Source organism: Melospiza georgiana, chromosome 16 (assembly GCF_028018845.1).
Source record: "Melospiza georgiana isolate bMelGeo1 chromosome 16, bMelGeo1.pri, whole genome shotgun sequence".
Taxonomy (NCBI): Eukaryota; Metazoa; Chordata; class Aves; order Passeriformes; family Passerellidae; genus Melospiza; species Melospiza georgiana.
Window position 1 is genome coordinate 7876804 of NC_080445.1, and position 21791 is coordinate 7898594.

Here is a 21791-nt window from a genome sequence, read left to right on the forward strand (position 1 = left end):
CTCCAAAGGGGTCTTGTACTCAGAAATGTCCTACCCAGCTCTGACCACCTCTCAGGAAATCAAAATTAACCCTTTTGACACAATTGCCAGCTTATCCACAAAGATCTGTGATAAGGAGCTTTCCACTTGCTCCATTGATGTCTCAAGGTTCCAAGTGTCACACGTCAAGAATTCAAAAAGTTCCATTTCCTCTTACATCATGTAACAAAGTAAATGTATCTACAAAGATATTAATCACTATATTTTCACCAATTACCAATCCAGATTCCAGTTAAGTTTTCAAATTGAAAACTTAATTTAAAATCTGACCTCTGTTAGTTTCTTATTTCCTCACTGTGGACTGATCCTTTGCTTTTCTCACACAGCAGCTGCCTTTTAAAGTAAATGCAGTCTCAAGGACTGTAGCATTTCTCTCATAACTATTGTGCTGTTTGGTTCTAAGAAAATAACAAGGAATATATGATTGAGGCTGCCAAAAACAAGTGTTCATTTCTCCAAGTCATGAATGTCTGCAGAAATGCATCCTGATGCCAAGGACTGTTACAGGTATTTCGAAAGCAGCTGCTTACAGTTAGAGAAGAATTTCTTGACTACACTCTCAAAGATTTCCATAGGAGAAAGGAGCACTGAAAAAATTCCTTTACTCCTTAGTACAAAGATGTTCATAACACTACCAGACTATTCAAATGTCCCTCATTCTACAATTAAAATGTTTAGGAATTTGAAATTAAGTTATCTGTGAACAATTCTGGTACAAAATACCTTGTAAGTAATACACTGGCCAGTTAGAAACTATCACACAGTTCTTTGTTGCCCACAGCAAAGGGCACAACTGCAACATATTGAGGCGCTATTACTTCCTTGGGATAGCAAAAGAATAAAAGGAAAAAAAAATATTCTGAGTACTGCAATAACTTACTGGTCCTTTAGCCAGTCCTTCACAAAAGGAATGGAAAACAATTCTGTGAATGACTCATCTTTCCTCTTTGGATTATTGCTAAAGAAAAAGGAAAACAGCTCATATTAATTTAAATTTCAGCTATTCAATTTGCAAATTAGTGCCTTGGAATCACTGAACATACTTAGTAGCAAGAAACATGAATAACTTACTTGTATAACCACTCAGTTAGGAAATCAGTGGGAATAAATTTGGTTCTTTTTTCCTAAAGACAGAAGACAGTTTCAAATTATTTATTATTTTTGGATTGGTCATATGTTTAAGATAAATTGACTGCTTTTATTAAATAAAATATAGAGTACTTTACTCTGTCTACTCTTTATTGCTACTGCCAACAGTCAGTGGTGCAGCCAAAATTTTAGAAATTTTGTGGAATGATTTAAAGACAAACTATGAGTGAGAAAATTCTACATATATTATTGTGATATTTACTGCAGTCTATCTAGAACAAAGTCCTCTGAATGGTGCCCTAAGTGGCAATGTCATTGTGAAGAAATTAACAGAACTCATTCAAACATGAAAATATGTTGTAAATTCCTTGCCATTTTGTTTAAAGTTCTATTATCACACTCAAAATACTTCATTTCTTCCACAACACAGAGAGAACATTGATTGGATATTGGCTCCTCCTGCATGGAACCAGCCTGAAGATGCTGTGAATACACACAGCAGAGTATTGTGTGCCTGCTCTGACCAAATCATCTGCTGGGTGGTCCAGGAAGGAAGGCAAAACCAAAGGAAGGCTTTTGTCTGTCCACAGCCACAGAAACCATGGCCATTACAGAGAACCAGGTAAAAAGTTCAAAACCTGGAACTTCACAGCAAAACTTTTGTGCCCTTTGCTCCCAGTTCTCAATCTTAACCAACAAAGAGAATTTTACAAAATGTTTTGCAGCAGGTTGTCCTTGGGGGCTTGTGCAGCCAGTACCACAGCCAGCCATTCAGAGCCTGAATTTTGATAAAGCCAGAATGGATCAGGAAATCCTTTTTTTTTAAGCATTTCCTCTGACATTCCATCTTGACAGATTGAATGGACAACTGATACAGGTGCTCATTCTGCTTATCACAAACCACAGTAACCATAATGTGGAGAACAGAACATGGAGTTCTGTGGAATAACAGAAGAGCTTGATCAGCATCTTTCAGAACCCCTGTGACGTGAGATGTGCTCTGGATGCACAAAGTCACAGTGAGCCCTAGAAGACACTGAGCCCTGCAGCCCCAGGGCACCAAGTGCTTCATCACAACAGCAGCCACTGAGCTAAAAAAGCAGGCTGAGCTCCCATCCCAACACTTGCCCTGTCAAACAGGAGATTCAGCTCTAATAATTGTTTCTTAGGAAAAAATTCACACTGGTCAAAATCTTTTGTGAAACTGCTTAATGTCACAAAAGAGGCTGAAGTCTTGATTAAAATGTAAGAGGTTAAGATACTACCACTTGCTAAGGAAAATACAATAAACATAAAAATTGAAAAATTACTTCATTCTATGCATTATCCTCAGACGTGAACAGAGAGGCAGAAAAAATGTTCTACATAGTGTAATTCTTTCAGTTCATGGTGTATGTCATAATCTGGGGGTCAGGCACAGGTGAAGTGGAAGAGGAACATGGTGTGAGGTGCTGAGTGCCAGGGAAGAGCACAGGGCAGTCACACAGCTGGGGATGACAAGTGTGAAGTTTAGTGCTGGGCTGCAGGGCAGTCCTACAGGATACCCAGGAAAGCTTTTCATTTTCTAAGACAATCTTACCCTTGGTAGAAATACAGTCTGACTCCAACAGAAGAAAAAAAAGGAAAAAAAAAAAGAAAAAAAAATAGAGAGCTTAAAAAAAAAAAGAAAAAGAAAGCAGAAGAACAGAAGATGAAATCATCATAAACCAATTATTAATCCTGAGCCATACATGCCTTTATGATCTGTTTTGTGACAACCAAAGCTTTGGGGTTCAGGCAGGGCTCCATTAAGTGCTTGGCTGGGAAGAAACAGCTCCTCATGCAGTTTTCACACTTATGCTGATACCAAATGCTGTTCCAAGAAGCCCAACACCTAAACTTTAAGAGACCAATACCTTCACTGCAGAGCTTTCTATGAGTCACTTCAAATGTTAAAAATGGACAAATCCTGACTTGCACAGAGTCTGTAAGCAGAGTCTGATTGTGACTGTACAGCAATTCTCAATCACAGGATGAAAATGGGTCCCCTTACTTAGGGAATTGTTTCAGAGAATAAATTCTACACTTTGACAACAAAATTCGATTTAATCTAGCAGTTGTAATTTAATTTGTTTTAAGTAAATTGCTTTTCCTTTGCAATGGGAAAAAATGATCAGAACAGGGTTCTCAAAACAGCCAAAGGAATCAAATTCATCTTGTTTTATCCTTCTTAGCAGAGAGGAATTCAATCAAGCTGAATATTTTTTATTTTATTTTATTTTCCAGGAAACAGTTTATTTTGCTAGTGAATTAAATCATTAGTTGCACAGCAGTCAACATTATAAAGGGAAAAAATTACATAAATTGACCTGCCTTTGACACATTCCCCCTATGCTGCATGAATCAGGATGAAAAACAGGAAATATCTGCACAATGTGCATTGTTAACCTGCAGATGTGTTTATAAACTGTTTATATTCAGAATTCATTTTCCATTTTCCAGTTTAAATATGATGTGCTTGGTAATAATCATGAAAATATACTGGTGATCAGAAGATGGCAAAGTCATTAGGAAACCTTCTTCCATTCCCTTTCCCTGATCTATCATAATTTTAAATATATTCCATTACAGAGCCTGATACAGCTTCCTCCTTCTGTTATAGCTAACTAGAAAGAAAAGTCAGAGTTATTCTAATAAAAACATTTACACATTGTTCAGTTTAATGCTGAAAAATGAATGCATTAGTTGGTTCTCATGAAAGAAAATATTTAAGAAAATAGTCTTTCCCCTGCAGGCATTTGACAGAAGATGGGGTAAAACACAGGAGAACTTATGGTAGGAAAAAAAAATCAGTGAGGGAATACACTGGGCAACCTAATAGGTTTCTTTCATCTCTAATTTAAAAATGAAGCTTCTGCAGACTGCTCTCATATTTATGTCAATTTGAAGACTGCACATATATCTAGCAGCTGGTGTTTTTTCTAGGCTTTAGCTTTTCAGATTTTTTGTATGCATCACATAATGCACGAGAGACTATTTTAAATTAAATGTATAAATTGTTATGTTTCTTTATCACCTTTCAAAAAAGATCTTTCCTACACAAATCCCTGCCTCCAGCATAACCATTTCCCTTTCCTGACTTCCCCATGTGATTGTACAATTCTCCCTCTCCAGACATGGATGCACCTTCTCTGGTCTCTCCCTTGAATTCCCCTGTTGGCCCCAGAATCTGATTTCCTTAACACAATTTCAATTGCTCAAAAGCTTTCCTATTTAACTTTTCCTGCTCTTCTCATTCATCTTAATTTCCATGCAAAACATGAAAACCTTTAGTCCCTCTCATCAAAATCCCACTCTTCATTGCCTCTCACCATTCCCTCTCTCTTCTCCTGGGCCCATTCCTCCCTTCCTTCCAGTGCTTCTTCCATTTATCTTCCACTGGTTTATTCTGTACCACTGCCCTTTACAGGCCTTAGTGACTCATGTCTAGCCAGAATTCAAACCCAGTATTCTCTTCTCATCCTTCATGATTTCACTTAGCTTCATCACAATTAATCTTCTTCATGTCCTGTTGTCGCATGAATTCCATGAATCTTTTCAATCTTTGTTGTCCTCTTATTTTTGGAGGCTGTATTCCAATATGTTTATCACAAGATCCTTCCTCCCTGTTCCTGCTTTGGGTTTGTAAGGACTCTGCTTTTGATCTTAAAACTCACTTCAAGTTATTTCATTAGCCATTTTAACCCAAATTATAGCAATTGGGGTTTTTTCCTCCAAATCCACATGGAACAACACATTTCTTACCAAACTAAAGGATAACTAAAAATCACATATTTATGCCAGATAAGGAAAGAGAATGTGCAAGTTCAAGCACCTGGACAACAATGGAAAAGAACATAAATATTCAATTATATGGCAAGCATGAAGAGCTATTGTTTTCCTAGTTATTGTTCAAAAGGAGGAAGAAATGAGGTCACAGTGGAAAACTATCACCTGACCTCAGCTTGCTTTCCTGAGCAGGGCATCTCTTCACATAAGTGGGTTTTCTGTAATGACCAAATTCATGGAGAATGCAATCTGTTCTGAATTACTGGAGAAAATAACATTTAAGATCCAAATAAAACTCCTGATATGTTATATCATGTTATTATGGATGGTTTTCTTGCAAAAGACCAAATTTAAAAAATACTGCTTGTGAAATAAAAGACTGTAACTTCCTGCCAATGATTTGAAATGAAAACTACAAACTAACCTCCAAATAGTTCTCCTTCTCTACTTCATGCAGAAGTGCAGCCAGTCCTGGGAGGAGCACTGGGAAGATGTAAAACTCCAAGAATTCTCGAGGAGAACCTGAGCAAAACAGGAGAGCCTTCACTCACAGCTAAGCACTTGGATCTCACAAAAACACCACCATTATATATGCTAAAGTCAGTTCCAGTCATTTTGTCAATACCATCACAGCTTGGACAAAGCAGATTCATTCCCTTCACAGACAGCCACTGGTCTGTCCTCACTTGTCAACAAACACAACACCAACTTGGGTAAATCTCAAACTAAATGTGCACCACCACTGCAAACTCAGTGTGCCTCAGAGATGTCAGATTCAGTTTTAAGTGAAGAAACTCAGACACCAGAAGCAGTTTAGTCACAGAAGTGAAAAGCTCTGTGAATTAATTTACCCTGACAAGAAGAAATTAGCCTGTGCTGAACTCAGTGCTGCTGCAGTTAGACCACTTTGGTATCTCATGCCCTTTACAATCTGCATTAGCAGAGTTAGTCATAAAACTGAATTTCTAGACAGAAGAAAAACCAAAGGTTATATTTTAGTGGTGCTGTGATTTCTTTGTCATAATTGCCAGATCCTTCAGAGATTTTAACATGACTCCATGTACCCAACCTTTCCCCTCCCAGAGGGCTGTCTGGGCTGGCACCTCTCCCCATTCAGGCAATATTCAGGTTTTGGTGTGATTGGCAAAGATTAAATCATACAAATGTTCTCTTCTGGCAACACAGCTGAAACACTGAATTTATTCTCAGCTTTATACCTTTAATTAGTTAATATACTGCCAGAAAATGCTCATAATTGGGAGGACTATATTTCTATATTTATATAGAAGGCAAGGGTAACCATGCTTCTGACTTGCACCAGGAATTCCTAAGGAGAAAGAATTAATGGAAGAGAAGACAAAATGAAGGGCTAAAATGCATAATAAAAACACACAGCTGCTTGGGAAATTTATTATAAAGTATAGGAATTGATAAAAATGGAAGAACAAAACTTCAGAGCTGCTTCCATTCTTGTCTGTAATCAGATGGGAAAAGACAGAATTTTGACAGCAGTTCTCAAATTCAATTGTCTACTTAGTCTATTGATCCTAGTTCTGCATTATTAAATCAGAGGAAGAAATGCCTGCCATTTCTGATTTAAGTGCCTAAATAAAAAGTCACTTATTCAGAAGAGCACAGAACTATCTTAGTAAGGCATAATTTGATATTTCTTCCATTGACCAAGTGGCCAAGCTGGCTCTCTGATTTCAGACCAGAGGCCAAAGCGTGCAAATTCCACACAACAAAGGTGTTGGGGCTCTTAACACTCTAAATTAAATAAATTCCAAATCCTTGCCATATACAAGAGAAATAATCACAGCAGGGTTCAAGATAATGTACTCTTACTTACATTTTTTTGGATCAGGGGGGTCTCCAGAGGGAGTTTCCCCAAGTACAGGGGGCAGATATTGGAGTGTAGGGGCAGAAAAAAGTTGTTCCACAGGAATTTCCGCTTCCAAAGGCACCTGCTCAAAAGAAATGCATCCTGTCTAAATATCCCAACAGACTAGACAAAAAAAAACCACAAACCAATTAATCAATTAATCAGAAAAAAAATTAGAAGGTCAGTTAAAAAATATGGAATTATAATTTCTAATTCAAATATTGTATTGTTTATGTATTTTCTGAATACTTGAAAATATAATAATTACACTTAAATAATAACATGCTTAAGTAATAATATTAATAACTACATTTTTAAAACTTCTGCAGTTTCCAGCACACTAAAATCATCCAAACCTAACAGAAGGCACATGACTCCCTTTTACAGAATATGGTGAGATACCAAAATTTTAAAAATATTTTATTCATTGTAAGAAATAATTATTTGTAAATTAATACTAGTAGCATTGTCTGAATAAGTATTTTCCACTCATAAGCTTAAATATCTCTTTCACATTATTCAGAAGTCCTGACATTCACTTTTTAAAGAAAATACACTTTTCTTGTTAGCATTACCCAAGCAATTATTTGGAATATTACATTTGTTGGTTCAAATAAACTGTTTGAAAAATAATAGTTTTGTCTTCATTTTATGAATGTCTACCCTGTGGGTACCTAATTTTCACATTTCATTGTTTAAAATATTTTCAATCCATCTCTATGCAGATTTTTTACTTGAACTGTACTCACTGATTCTTCTTTTGATTTGGGATCTTCTTTTGATTGAGGAACATCTGAAATTTGAGGCTGTTCCTCTTCATGCTCTAAAAGTTCAAAAAAAGTACAATATTTACCAGGAGACCCTAAAAATATATTTATTTTCCTCTTAAAGCAACATTATTGTAAAAGGTATTTATTTAGGTTTGAAAAAACAAAAGTTACTATGCAATAAATATTTGTTTAACATGAAATCTAACGTTTTAAAACAAGCAAGAACTTTAGACACTCTTGTCATGTCCTCTCTTGAGTTTTAAGTCAGGCACAAGGTTCTCACTGACAAAAGAACCCTTTATTGGGCAAAAGGTACCAAAATAATAATTCAAAATATTTCAACATAGGTAGAATGCACTGAATTAACCATTGTTTTTACTAGTAAACAATACTTTTCGAGTCAACAATCTGCTTTTCATACTGGATTCCTCTATGAGCAATTAAATCCCACAGACACAGTTAAGTATTAATGTCTGCAAAATAAAATAAAATGAACAAAAACCCCAAAGAACTAAAAGCTGTACATGACCCTCAAGGATTACTGAGTGACTCAGGCAGAGAAAAATCAAGGACCAAGAGAAGGAGCTTGATCTGAGAACACCCACAGGCCCCACAGTGCAGAGCGCCGAGAGCCCGGCCCAGCAGGTTCAGCTCCACCGTCCCAGCGGGGTTTAATGGCACCACAAACCCATGGGTGTGCAGGTGTTGGCTTGGGATAACCAGCCTCACTCCTACCCAAAAATGGCCATTTTAGTGCAAAGTGCCTACTTTGGGCACCATGAAATACTGAGGGAAGACAACCCCATTGGGGAACTGCAGAATGTAGTGCTGGTCCCCCAGCTTTGCAATCTCCTTGTTCTCAGACTTTGAGAGAAGCCCAAGGGCTTTGCTTTGGGATGGTGCTCTGAGAACAGATGTTCTGTATTAATTTAGTGTTTTACCAGCACTGACACATTCGCCTCTCAGCTTTCCCGAGTCAATACCCAACTCCTGTGGGTACAGGATCACCCACACGGCACAAGGGCAGGGCAGAGGCCGTGCCACGGGCTCTGAGGCCCCTCCAGAGGCTCGCAGCAGCCGGGCTGCTGCAAAAACACACACCAAGGGTGTCTGTGGGGAAGTTATGGCAATAAAAGCACCATAAGGCAATAAAAGCAATAAATGCATATGGCAATAAAAACAACGTAAGGCCCATGAGCAGAACCGCTCGCGGCCCTGGTGCCGGTGTGGATCAGGGCGGCTGTGCGCGCTCTGTGGGGCGGGCGCAGCCCCGCGCCCGGCGAGAGGAGCGGGCGGCCCCAGGCTAGGGCAGGCCGGGCACGGGCAGGGCAGGGCAGGGCCGGGGGGCTCGGAGCGGAGCCGGGGCCGGGGCCGAGGCTCCCACCTGGGCCCTGCCCGCCCTCCGCCATGGCCGCGTCCCGATCGTCACCGCGGCAACGGCTCCGGCAGCGCCCGCGCGGGGCCGGGCGGGGCGGGGCGGGGCGGGGCGGGGCGGGCACGGCGCGATCGCTTCCGGAGCGGCGGCGGGCGCTGCACGTGGCGCGGGAGGTGAGCGCCGCACGGCCCGGTACGGCACGGCACGGCAGGGACCGGCACGGCAGGGACCGGCACGGCAGGGACCGGCACAGGGACGGGCACAGGGAATGGCCCCTCACGGCACGGCCGACACAGGCACCGGCACCGCACGGGATGCTGTGGCGGCAGGGCCGAGGCGTGCCGAGCCGTGCCGGGTCCGGGGCGGGACTCGGGCTGACACCCCCTCCCCTCCCCGCGGTGGGCCCGGACACGCAGCGAGGGGGGCTGTGCTGGGCTCGGGGCTCTGTCCGCGGTTTGACACCTCATGGTGTTACTGCAAACCAGCAGGAATAATTGAGTTTCTCAGTGAGTGGGTGCTAAAGGGTGCTCTGTTGTAATCAATTCGTTGGCATAAATGTCCTGAGAAAACCGGAGAGCGAGGATAAGACACCACAGATAGAAGGAAATTTAAGGTACCAAGTCAGGTCCCTTGGAAGGGCCTTGTAATGCAGAGTGAGCAGTAAAGCCGTGTGAAGTTCAGTGTTAAGTGAAAAGTCACAGGGATCTGGAAAACTAATTGTATTTGTGTACATACGCACTAATTGTATTTGTGTGTATACACACGGATATGTTTTGCCGTTTAGAAGGGACATTTGGAGCATAGGTACTGAGACAACATTATGCTCTGCTGCTGTGAAACAAATAGAAGCTTACAAACTAAGGCAACGTACACTAAACAACATCATAAAAGAATCGCCCCATAAACAGTGTTTTCAGTATGTCAGTATGTTCTGGTTGCCCATCATGGAAAGCAGACCGTAATTGGAGTGTCAGGGACAATGGGGGATGAGGAATGGTTTCAGAATAAAGGATGACCAAGTAGATTAGGACTTGCATGGTCTCTTTGAAGCAGTTCACTAACATTTTCATATCCTTTTTCAGTTCATTAACATCTTCATATTCTTTTTTTAGAATGATAATAAAGAAAAAGAGAAAAGACGTTCATGAGGAGCCTGTGCAGAAGAAGAAAAAGGTGAAGACTGTCATTGAAATTGAGGAAGATGTTAAAACTGTCATTAAAACTCAGGACAGTGGCCGTCTCAAGAAAAAGAAGAAGAGCAGGAAAAAGGAAAATTTAAAAGATGAGTGCTTACACAAATTGCAACCAAGGAATCATAAGAAAAATAAGAAGAAGAAAGCTGGCTCTGAATTACTCAGGGAAGATCATTTAGAAGGCTTTGTGAATAGAAAAGGTCATCTGGATTTACAACTTCAAGAGGAATCAGAGGAACAAATTAAAATATTCAAAAAGAAGAAAAAAAAAGTCCATTGTCATTTCTCCTTGGAGGATAATGAGAGTAGTGACGTGGAGCTTTCAAATCATTGCACAGATGGTACTAAGAAAAATAAATTATCATTTAAAAAAAAGAGGAAGAATACTGCTTTGGATTTGGGATTGGATGGTGAGGTAACAAAGAAAAAAAAGAAGAAATACAGTTTTTCATTAGAGGACATCCAGGACAGTGAACAAAGGCAATCTACAAAAAACACCCACAAATACACTTCACAAAAAACAGTTTTTATGGGTGAAGACTATGACACAGGTAATGCCCAGAATGGTGGGGAGAGTTGTGTAAGAAAGAAGAAAAATAAAAAGAAAGATAAGTCTGACTGCTTTTTACCACTGGCAGCTAATGAGGACTGCATGCATCGAGTTCCTGGTAGCCCCAGTGCATTAAGTGACTCTAGAAAAAGGAAGAAACATAATTCCTGGGAATTTACATGGACAAGCAGAGAGGAAGAGGACAAAATTAAGAACTTTGGGTGTATTAAAGAGAGGAAGAAGAAGAAAAAAAAAGCTGTTTCTTCCTCAACCTGTGAAGATAAGCAAGACTGCAGTCACAGCATTCCTGATAAGTATCTCCCAGCACAGCAAGAAATTGAGCTTGAGGAAGAAGAGCTGTCTGGAAGGAAACACAGGAAGAATTTCAAATATAATAATGAAGTCAGTAAGAAGAAAAAGAAGAAGATGAAGAAAAAGGAAAAGGAAAAGGAAACAACATACTCAGAAGTTTCTTCAAACACTGACAGTGCTTCTAAAAGCCAAAAAGCGCTACTGGAAAACAATAAGAACAAAGAGAGTGAAATGGAGCAAGCTGAGTGTGTTACAGGGTACACTGTGGATGGGGCATTATGCAATAGCAATCCTGTGCTGTGTGACAGAAAAAGGAAAGGAAGGAAAGAAGTACCACCACAGGAGTCAGCTGAGCAGCCAGGTTCAATAGCAGATGAGAAAAAGATCAAGACAGAACCCCCATGGAATCAGACAGTGGTGAGTTGGGGAGAGGAGGGCAGCTTTGCTCCCTCCTGCAGAGGAACTGAAAGCCTTTGGGGCAGTTCCCTGCTCTGCTCTTGGTGACACTGAGGTCACTGAGGGTCCCTCTGGGTGGGGGGAGGCAGGACCAGCTGGTCTGTCAGCATGGCACAGGATGTCACATTCAGCATGGCACATTGAGCATGGCACAGCTCACAGGATGGCACATTGAGCATGGCACAGCACACAGGAATGGCACATTCAGCATGACACAGCTCATAGGAATGGCACATTGAGCATGGCAGAGGTCACAGGGTGCCACATTCAGCATGGCACAGCTCACAGGGTGCCACATTGAGCATGGCACAGCTCACAGGGTGGCACATTCAGCTCACAGGGTGCCACATTCAGCGTGGCAAAGCTCACAGGGTGCCACATTCAGCGTGGCACAGCTCACAGGGTGGCACATTCAGCATGGCACAGCTCACAGGACATCCTGAGCTGGGAAGGACCCACAGGGATCAGCCAGCCCAGCTCTTAAAGAAGGGCCCATAGAGGGGTCCAACCCCAGCTGAGCTGATCCTGTGACACCTGGGGAAGCACTGATGCCTGCTGCTATCATCACACAGTGTCTCAGTTGTAAAAATGTAAATTTTACAGCTAGCAGCAAGTATTGACCCAAAATATAGTGGGTTTGTACAGTCATAAATGCTCAGTTGCTCTTAGCAAAGTGGCAGTACTTCATAAAATAGGAGTTTAATGCCATGTCATTTACCCTGAGCAGGTGTAACCCTGGCAGCAGGAGCTCATCTAATTGTTTGTTAGACTTTCCTCAGGCTTTGCTGCTGTCACTGCTGTAGTTATGTAATGTTAGGAGCAAAGGGGAAAGTTAGCCAAAACCTATTGACTAATTCCAACAAAACTTCAATGAAAAGTTTTGTTGGAATACCTAGGAATCCTAAGTGTAGACTGAGCCAAGAGCATTGAAATATAAATTCTGACAGAAAGATACTAAAGACCTAAACAGGTAGTTTTAATTAAAACAATAAATCTCTGCAAGAAAATAAATAGATGTAAGAACTGTGTGAATTGTAACTGAGGTTAACTGGGATTGTATCCTGCCTGACTGGTCAGGAAATCCCATCCCAGAGTCCTGAAGTACTTGCCATTTCTGAGGTAAAATGATCATGATGAAATATTTGAAATATAGGCATTTTTTCTTTATCTGATCAAAGTTATATTTTAAAGCTAAGGGTGCCAAAAGTTAGTACCTACATGCCCAACTTCTGTTGTTATCATTGGGAATTAAGCTGTGAGATGCCCAGAAAATCAATAGGTATCTATCTGTATTTGTAGTTGCTTAAACTTGACTTTGAAAATGGCACATTGCAAATTACTAGGAGGTTGTTTTTATTCCTGTAGGTAATGGAAACCTGCACTCCAGTTGCTTTCTATCAAGAATTTTGAATGCTTGGTTTATTTAAATGTCAAGCACTAGTTAAGAAGGTATCTTTGAAGATTTTTGCAAGGTATTTTTGAAGATTTTTGAAGGTATTTTTGAAGATTTTTTTTAAGGGTATAGCAGACCGTAGTGTGAGCTGCTTCCCCAGCTCCCTTCATGGTGTGCTGTGCTTTGTCATGCACTCACATGCAGTTTCCTCAAGTTCTGTGGAAATCTGGCAGCTGCCTGGTGCCTAGTGCTAATAATTAAATTTAGATTCATGTGGAGACCCAGATACAGCTTTTTTCACAGGGGTTTGTGAGGGGAGTGTGTGTGCTTATCAGTCATGAGGTGAGCAGATGTTTGGGGCTTTCAAGTTGGATTTCTCCTTTTGACCTTTCAAAAGGACAGGGTGGTTTTATTGCTGGATATATTTTCTAATTAAATTGGCATTGCCTTTTTGAGATTGTTGAACATTATTTGGATTTTGCAGCTGCTTACATTGTTTAAGGGCAAGATAAGCCCTGCAATGACATGCAAACTTTCATGACCAGTTAATATGGAAACCAGCAAATAGATTGCAAAGTGTGGAGAAGGGGGTAGTGTGATGCATGTTTTGTTCCTCTTTCCCATAGGCAGCTCCTTTAATAATAATAAGAAACTACTCAAAAGAAAATCTGAAGATTGAGAGGTCTGGGTTAATCAGCTCTAGCAAGTTCTAGTTCCTGCCAGGCCAAAAGACACTGCACTAATAATAATAATAATGTGGCTGATTGTGTGGTCTTGCATTTAAATGTGCCACAGTCCTGAAATGTTTTAATCTACAGCATATCACACAAGGCTCTGCATGCCTTAAAACTCCTCTGTTGGGCTTGCCCTGCAAGTCAAAGAGCAGGTTTTAAGGACAATGTGAGTGATACCCAGTTAATATCAGTGCTTGGCGTTTTTCTGGTGGATGCCGTTGGAGTCAGCTGGGGCAGTGAGGAGGATGAGCACTCAGTTCAGTGCTTTGATGTTGTGTGCCAGCAGACAGCAGACCCCCACCACATGTGAGTGTGCTCCTTTTCCATGAGTTGGAGGCAGCTTGGCACCCCTCCACGGGGTAGTTTTTCCCACTCAGCTGGTCAGCACCGTGCTGGGAATGAGCAGGGATGGGGCTGTCCCTCCTTGCAGCTAACAAGAACAAAATCTGCTGCAGTTGTTTGCAGAGTCCTGTCAGGACAGTTTACCTGCTTGTTTTAATAGATCTGAAAAGACAGTACCAGGCCATCTAGAAGGAAATTGGGAGTTGGTTTGGTTTCTTCTTTTCTTCCAAAAGCACAAGCTCTCCTTCCTGCAGACAGTGTTCTCCCATTTTTAATAGTGCATGTACTTGTGGGTGTGTATAAAAGGTAGCTTTGGAAAATGAGGTAAATCATTGATAGCTTTTAATAGAACTAAAGCCTCAAAAAAGTAACAGCAGGTTTTGCTGACACAAGTGTGTTACAGATCTTTTCCTTGTCGTTTCCCTGGCTGTTTCATGCTTGGTTTATTATGTTAGCTGTATCAATAGATCTTCCCTTTGGCCACTTTTTCCAGGCTGGTGTAAAGCTTATGGCTCTCATTTACCACTATCCTGGACTTACACTGGATGCCCCAAAAGCTTCTCCTGATTACAAATTTGGGAGAGAAAGGCTGGGGACAGTGGTTTAGGGGTGCCACTCACTGGGAGCAAAGCTGCAGAGGGGCTGCACTTTGTGGAGCTGTGATCAGGGTCTGGTTGTGTGTGGCTCTGCCCAGATTTACCTCCTGCCTTCCAGCCCATCCATTCCTTCTGGAGCTGCTGTGTCTCTTCCATCAGCTCCCTGTTCCTTGGTCTCAGCTGTGGCATCAGGAGCTCTGGCTGCCATTGCAGGGGACAGTTCCTGTGTGAGCTCTGCCTCTCCTGTGCTCCTGGGGACCTTCATCCACAAGGGAGCACAGTGCAGCTGCTCTTGATTGGCTTTTGTGCATTTGTGTCAGAGAGACCTTTAGTTATTTTACCTCCAATTTCTATTTTTGTCACTGTCTCTGTGCCTTTCTTGAAATATAAATTTAAGCTTTTACAAAATTGTTTAATTTGAAATTACTCTGCCTGCAAACATTACTGTGTGTGCCAGTGTTGTTGGCAGGTCCCTATTCATGTGTAAATCCAAAAATCATTTATCTTGATTAAAAGAAAAAATCTCTGTGAGATCTTTCTATAGGAATACACAGTTTTAATTGGCATTTTCATCTTAGAGCTGACTATTTCTTCTTGCTCCTGAACAGTACTACTGATTGCTTACTTTTTTAACTACTTTTGTGGTAAGGGCTGTGTAAATTCTAGTTAATCAGAATGGATAAAAATAATTATACAAGCTTTTTCCTGTTTTACAGGAACATCTAGATGGTGTAATTATTGTGAAGGAAAAGAAAGGAAACTGTGATGAAATTAACATAGACAAGGTATGCTTTGTCCTAACTGGGTAAGATCTAAAGCAAATCAGCATTTAACATATGCATAGGAATTGATACCAAAAACTGCTTTGTTGCTTATCTATGTCTAAATTTCCCTAAATAAAGCTCTGCTTAAAATGTGCTTCGCATGTGGTTAAGTCCAAAATGTACAGTCAGTGTCAGAACTAATTCACTTTACTAAGTTAAAGACACATTTCTTTGCCTCTCATCAATGCAGGCAGTAAGAAAAATAGACTTACTTGATGCAGCAAAGCACTCATTTAACAGACACTAAAAAATTACAGTTTTCATGTTGAGTGTGTGAAAGGATCCCATGCACCTGTTAATTTTCCTTGCAAAATTCTTAAGATAACTAATGATTCTGCTTTTCTCTTACTATTTCATTGTGATTTGTCATTAACACCCTGGACTCAGAGTCTTATGCTGCATGTGTCATTTTCTGCACACTAGGTGAGGCGACAGGCCCTGCAAGAAGAAATTGACAGAGAATCTGGCAAAACCAAGGCCCTCAGTTCCAAAGTGGCACAGGTGATGTATGAGTTTAGACCCCAACCTGATGGAAATGCTGTGTTCCAGGGCAGGTTCCTGTAAAAACCACTGTGCTCTCTTTGTATGTGGCTCATGTACAGCAGTGTTCCTTCTGCTGCAGATTTCAGGTCATGCTATAGAACAGCTTGGTTCAGTGCCCAGAGTCTGAGAGCTGAGCACTGAACTCCTTGCCACTGCACACTGCTCTAATTCCCATCATCACTCCTCAAAAACAACATTTTCTCTGGTTTCTCTGGAGAATGAGCCATCAGACATTGCTACAGAAGCATTTTCTGCTTACTGTGAAATACAAGTAATTTTTGGGATGTGGATGCAGCAGTCACTGAAGTGTTTCTGCTTTCTTACCTGCCAGACTTTGCACACATTCAGCAGTAGAGGCAGACATGGAAAGATAGAGGGGTGGCAGCTGTTAACACAGGTGTGTGATGTTCACAGTCAGTCCTCTCATGGCTTCTACATCTTCCCCCACCTCTTTGGAAAGTGATTCCTGATTCTTTGCTTTTGCATCCACTCAGCCTGACACATTCACAGTAAGGTTGTGGAAGCTTGCTGCAGTGTTTAGCCAGGGCTAAGGAGATTGAGGTGGAGAGAAAGCTTTGCTAGTAATTCAGGCTTCTGTTGTTTTACAGGACTGCCAGAATGCCTAGAAAGCTGCAATATGCCTCAAACAAATGCCAGAAACAGCTCCTGTAGATCTGACATAGTGAGAGGGAGTCTCATTGCTCTGGAACTACAACTGTCTAATAGTCTCTGGAGTCATTGAGAAAAATGACATCCTTGGCAGGAGATTTCAGCTCTTTGGCACTGATCTGTTTCTGTTTAGTAGTATGCAGAAGAATAGAAGCTGTGAAAACCAATTCATCAGCTGCACAAAGTGAGCTGGAAATGCTTCAGCAGAAGCTGTGTAGTGCCTGCCAGCAGCTCACTTAAAACCAGAGTTTTGACAAGCCATAATTATATTTGCATCAGTGCAGATGTCTCCCATTGCAAAGGGAGGACTTACATTTATTTATCTGTGTCCTGTGTGTGTCTGGATGTGTGCATGTATCTGTCACAGACTGGGCTTGTGCAGCAGCTTGCAAGGTCAAAAGGCTGAAGTATTATGGGCAGCTTTCTTTCATTCCAGGTATTCTGGCCTGTGATAGTGAATGATACTCCAGCCTTGCTTTTTTTTACCTTAAACCCCTGCTGCAGCTTGCCTGCATGCTGTGTGTCATGTTGGCTGTCTGCTGGACAATGACTGTTCATGCAAGCTGCAACTGTTCTGTTGGAAGGATTTCAGACTGACATAAAGATACCACTGAATTCACTTTTTTTTTCATTTCATGTAGGCAGCTCAGTCTGTTTAATTAATAATTAGACATTCTGCCATTTAGTATCATTCCCAGTTTTAAAGAAAAAATTCTGAGTAAGTCCTGCCAAAAATATTTGTAAGTGACTGCATAACTGTAGCTCAGGAGTCAAATACACCCTTGAATAATGAAGCCTGTTCTTAGGTAAGCCAAAGTTCATGAACTCTGTAAATCCTATGGTGTATCTGGGGTTTTCCACAAACAGCTGAAATCTCATTTTAGTTGGATATTGCCTCCTCAGAAAGGAGCCAGAATCTGCAGCCAGAAGAAAAATCCTGAAGGGGTGAAGTAGTTCAGAGGGCAGTTAAATGCAAATACAGTAAATACAAAAAACCCAGCAAACTGCAAGGGAGGGGAGGCTTTAGGAGAACTAGAATGAGTCATGTTGGATGGGGGAGGCCCTCTGGTTGTGCACCCTTGCAATATTAACTGTAATTAGTGGGATGAGAATGCAAATTTTGCTTAAAGCTTATAAACCAGATTAAACAGTGTCCACCAGTAACAAACACTGCTGAAAACAGCAGCTCCCTACCAAGGCAGTGGGAGGATGAAAAGATAACCCTACCAAGTGACAGTGAAAGAGGATTAAGTCTGACAGTTTTCCTAGAATGAGAGATGCTGTCTGGCTCTTCGAGCTGGGTAAAGAGAGAGCAGAAAGCCAAGGACAGAGGGAAAGGAGCTTCTCCAAGGGCATTAACCCCTGGCTCCAGCTGAAATGGCTGAAATGCTGATGAGGGTGCACTCAGGCAGAGTCAGCTCAGTCTGGTACCACATCCCTGGAGAGGTTGTGCCCATGGAATAACAGCTCCCAGCTCTGTGCCCCTGTCAGGCTTCTGTTCTCATGTACACAGCCAGAAATTGTCTTCCTTGGTCTTGGTATTTCTTAATTTTACTATTAACTTTGTTTTGCCTTACAGGAAACAAAGCTTGGACAGTGGAGTACAGCTACTTTTAAAAGTTCTGTGGAACAAAATAAGTTTTTTAGACTGTTGGGTGGTTTTAAAAAGGGTCCTGTGCCTATCCAAAGTCCTTCAGCAATTGCAAACAAACCAAACATGGCTATGAACCAGGAAGGGGAGGAGAAGTTACAGCAGGCTCTGAAGATGGAGTTTGATAAAGCAATGGACTTCAAGCAACACAGAGGAATTGGTCTTGGATTTCAGCCTAATGCTAACAAAAAAGGATACATAGACAAATATGCATCTAGATCTATAAAATTTGAAGATTAAAACTCAGAAGTAATAAAGAGAGGAAAATTTCTTTTTGCCTTCTACGTTTTTTTACTTGAAATAAAATAATGAATGAAATTTCTTCAGCATTTCGATAAGTCCTTGAAGTTCAAGTTTTCAGCTACATATACCAGTGGAGCTGAGTCCTCACTTCATCCAAACAGTAAGTTTTTGAAACCTTTATTATGTTCTGCAAGGCAAGAGACAACCTCCTTCAAAGACTGAAGATGTGTGCCATGCCTGCAATTAGTTCCATTGGTTTTTTTTAAATGCAGAAATTCCGTATTTTTTTTAAATGCTGATTTAATAAACTTACTTTTATCTATATCATAAGTGATTCCACAGGATTTTATTGTTCTGTAAAATGTTCACATTGTTTACACTCAGTGGTAGAAAATGATGGTGCTTTACTTTGAAGACACATTAGTGGTGTGCTCTCAAATTTGATGAGGGCAAACTTTTAACTCAGAAGGTAATTCTTAAAAATCTAACATCTTCCTTATAACAACAGATAGCACTGAACATCCTCAGTATTGGAACTGTGCTCTGGCAGTTGGATTTTCCATCAGCAAATGTTACCTAAAAATGGAAGTATAAGCATTTTGGAGAGTAGCACCAATAGAACTACTCCATTTCTTTATCTTTTAAGACAGTTTCACTTTTCCACAATAGTTTTCTGCAATGGACTGCTCTAGCTGAAAGCATCTGCCTTTAGCAGAAAACACACTTAGGAGCACTGGGTTCTGATGCATTTTGGGCAACTCTTGAGAGGAAGTGAAAATTATGCTGAGACTCCATCTTAAGGGGCTGCCATGAATCCATTCCTGTATCTGGGAAGAGGGAGATGCTCTTCCTGCAGGGTCTAAACTTCTTGGAGAAAACCTTCTCTAAAGTTCATTTACACCTCTCCTACCTCAACATGAGGCTGATTTGCACTACTGCTCTCAGTGTTCAGCACCAGCTTCCACCAGCCCTTCTAGGTTTTGGCTCCTGTTTTACTAAAATTCAGGTAGCTGAGGTTCTGTTTTCTCCTCTGGTTTGAAACAAATGCTGAATTTGAGCCCTCAGCCACTTGCCTGGCAAGGAGAAAAAAAAACCCACTAAGCAAAAGTAGAAATAGATATTAGATCTCAACATGGTTCCCTACCATGGGGCAGAAGGGGTGAGAGTGAAATTTTATTAGAAATAATAACAGTATGGGTAACTAAATTCCAGAAGGGTAAGGTGATAGATTTGTATACACAAACCCCCCCAGAACACACAGATGAACTGCAAATTGTTTTATTCAGTGATAGGTACTTTGCAAATATAGAGGACTTTGCATAATTTCCATTTTCCTTTGCAACACTTAAAGATTCCTTCCATTTTACAAAACACCACTGGACTAAAATGAAAACATAAACATGTCTGTGTTAATGTATTGTAGAAGTTAGAGCAGTAACACCTCAGCCATTGTTCTCTGCTACTGGAACTAGCCAGGCAAATGCTGGCAGCATCCCAAAACAGAGAGAAAACTTAGTCTGTTATATTGAAATGCTGCTTTCTGCAGAGGAGAATGACTATTCTGCAAGAAAGAGGAATGAAGTTTTGAGGCTGTGACCTCATTCCTACAGATTATCTTCCTTTTTTTGTTAAAATTACAACAGATTAGATGTCAAAAGGCTTTTGCAACCATAGAGGTTCAAGATAACTGTTTACTGAATGTAAATCAGCATTTAAAATAACAATGCTATGGTAAAACTGGATACAGAAACTCAGGTTAAATTATTGCACTCAGAACAGTTTTACCTTTGCTGTGCCCAAGTAAATGTGTCTCACTAAGGAAAGTAACAATACACTGATGGATCAGTGATTTGTGGCCTTGCTTCCCTGCTCCCTTGTGCAGGTGAGTCCCTGGAAGAGGCACCATCAGGTCCTGGACTGCAGAGGAAGCCGGAGGGCCAGGTCTGTGAAATGACTCATTTCAGGTTGTTTGCTCTTCCTCTTGATGTATTCCAGGGTTTTCACCTAGATTTGAAAAAAAAAAGGTATTTGGAGATTTTCAGTGTCTCATTTCATAGCCATCAGTTCATCTTTGTGAAGGTGTTTTACATCATGCTCTTTATCATGTATATGTTTCTGAAAGGCTCTCAAATACCACTTTACAAACTTTGACCAGGCGGTTCCTCCACAAAATAAAAATGCAGTATTTCTCTTAAAGCTAGTTTTCTAGTAGTTAAGAACAACCAACACTTTCAGGTTCCTTAATGCTTGTCATACTATTAAAATTCTAGAAAGATACAGACCACTTGAAATAAGACAAATTGCTTGTTCATTAAGAAGCATTTAGAAAATATAACTTGTTGGGGTTTTAAGATAATTTGATTTTTTTTTAAATACAGTTGCTTGTGAAGAGATGAGGTTTATTCAATTCAAGAAAATGTTGCCTTTTCCCAAATAAAGATTGGAAAAGATATTAAGAACTAAAACCTCTGTGCATGTTGTGTCTCCCTCCCTTACCATAGTCTTGGTGTCAGCAAAGCCATGCTTCTGAGCAAGATTCCAGAGATTGACTGAGAGCTGGTTCAGTCTGTTGTTCCGTAGGTCCCCGTGAGCCAGGATGGTGTTAAAGAAATAGAGAGCCAGCTGGCTCTGCCTCTTCAGGGTCTAGGATGAGAACAAAAATATTCCCATGTTACTGTACACTCATCCCAAAACACCCAGCTTAACCTCAGCAGCCTCTCTGAACCCTCAGGAGTTCAAAGGACACTCCTTTTGTGACACACAGCAAGAGTTACACACATAAAAATACAGTCAGGGTTTTCATACTCTGTTCAAAATGCAGCAAACAGCACTGGCTGTAAATCAACATAAGCTGCTGTAAATAAAATAATTACTCAGGACTCCTACATCTCATCCCACTTTGGCACAGCACAGAATGTAGGTCTGACACATTTACAACTCCAGACTCCCTACACCTGCACAGAAATCACCCTCCCACCAACCAACCTTGCACTTAGAGCACCCCAGCTGTAAATTTTTAGAGAGACCACTGTCATTAACCTAAATTAATGCAACTTTAGGCTTTTTTCCCCCCCAGTCTATTCTACTTTTATTTATTTATTTAACCAAAGATGTTTTTCCCTGCTATTCTTTCACTGAAACTCTGGTGATTTGAACATATTTGCACCATATTTGTAGCTACTTCCCCTAAATTTGCTGAGGAGAGACCATAAGGAGCATAAGAGCAATTTCCCCCCACACAAAGCAGAGAGGATTCACTGCTACATGTTCTCTTGACCAGAAACAGCTTGAACTTTACAGAACTGTCCAGAACTAAAAATTTC

At 40.8% G+C, this 21791-nt stretch overlaps 3 protein-coding genes across 4 annotated transcripts in view; 1 reads left to right on the forward strand and 2 right to left on the reverse strand.

The window, feature by feature from the left end:
* The window catches only part of IQCK (IQ motif containing K), a 36081-nt gene extending 27071 nt beyond the window's left edge, over positions 1-9010 (reverse strand). Inside the window, exons 1-6 of the mRNA XM_058035684.1 lie at positions 8972-9010; positions 7567-7640; positions 6785-6899; positions 5360-5457; positions 1111-1163; positions 920-997 (exon numbers count right to left, since the gene is read on the reverse strand). Coding sequence (XP_057891667.1) covers positions 920-997; positions 1111-1163; positions 5360-5457; positions 6785-6899; positions 7567-7640; positions 8972-8996 — 443 coding nt within the window. The 5' untranslated portion in view covers positions 8997-9010. The remainder of the gene's footprint in view (positions 1-919; positions 998-1110; positions 1164-5359; positions 5458-6784; positions 6900-7566; positions 7641-8971) is intronic.
* An 89-nt stretch (positions 9011-9099) lies between these two features.
* Positions 9100-18495, forward strand: KNOP1 (lysine rich nucleolar protein 1). Of its 2 annotated transcripts, none has more exons than XM_058035450.1 (5): positions 9100-9135; positions 10075-11434; positions 15255-15323; positions 15786-15863; positions 18154-18495. In XM_058035450.1, exons 2-5 carry the CDS (start codon positions 10076-10078, stop codon positions 18463-18465), a joined length of 1818 nt encoding a protein of 605 aa, XP_057891433.1. In that variant the 5' UTR covers positions 9100-9135; position 10075; the 3' UTR covers positions 18466-18495. The 2 variants fall into 2 exon arrangements, with proteins under 2 accessions (XP_057891433.1, XP_057891432.1); XM_058035449.1 differs by having other exon boundaries at positions 9119-9154.
* A 1235-nt stretch (positions 18496-19730) lies between these two features.
* The window catches only part of VPS35L (VPS35 endosomal protein sorting factor like), a 41892-nt gene continuing 39831 nt past the window's right edge, over positions 19731-21791 (reverse strand). The window contains exons 30-31 of the mRNA XM_058035448.1: positions 20965-21111; positions 19731-20472 (exon numbers count right to left, since the gene is read on the reverse strand). Of these exons, the coding sequence (XP_057891431.1) occupies positions 20374-20472; positions 20965-21111 (246 nt within the window). The 3' untranslated portion in view covers positions 19731-20373. The remainder of the gene's footprint in view (positions 20473-20964; positions 21112-21791) is intronic.

Excerpts from the sequence above, each read along its gene's own strand:
- KNOP1 (XM_058035450.1), top strand. The coding sequence starts at position 10,076 with ATGATAATAAAGAAAAAGAGAAAAGACGTTCATGAGGAGCCTGTGCAG. Across the intron at positions 11,435-15,254 it reads CCCCATGGAATCAGACAGTG|GAACATCTAGATGGTGTAAT; the intron begins GTGAGTTGGGGA and ends CCTGTTTTACAG. Across the intron at positions 15,324-15,785 it reads ATGAAATTAACATAGACAAG|GTGAGGCGACAGGCCCTGCA; the intron begins GTATGCTTTGTC and ends TCTGCACACTAG.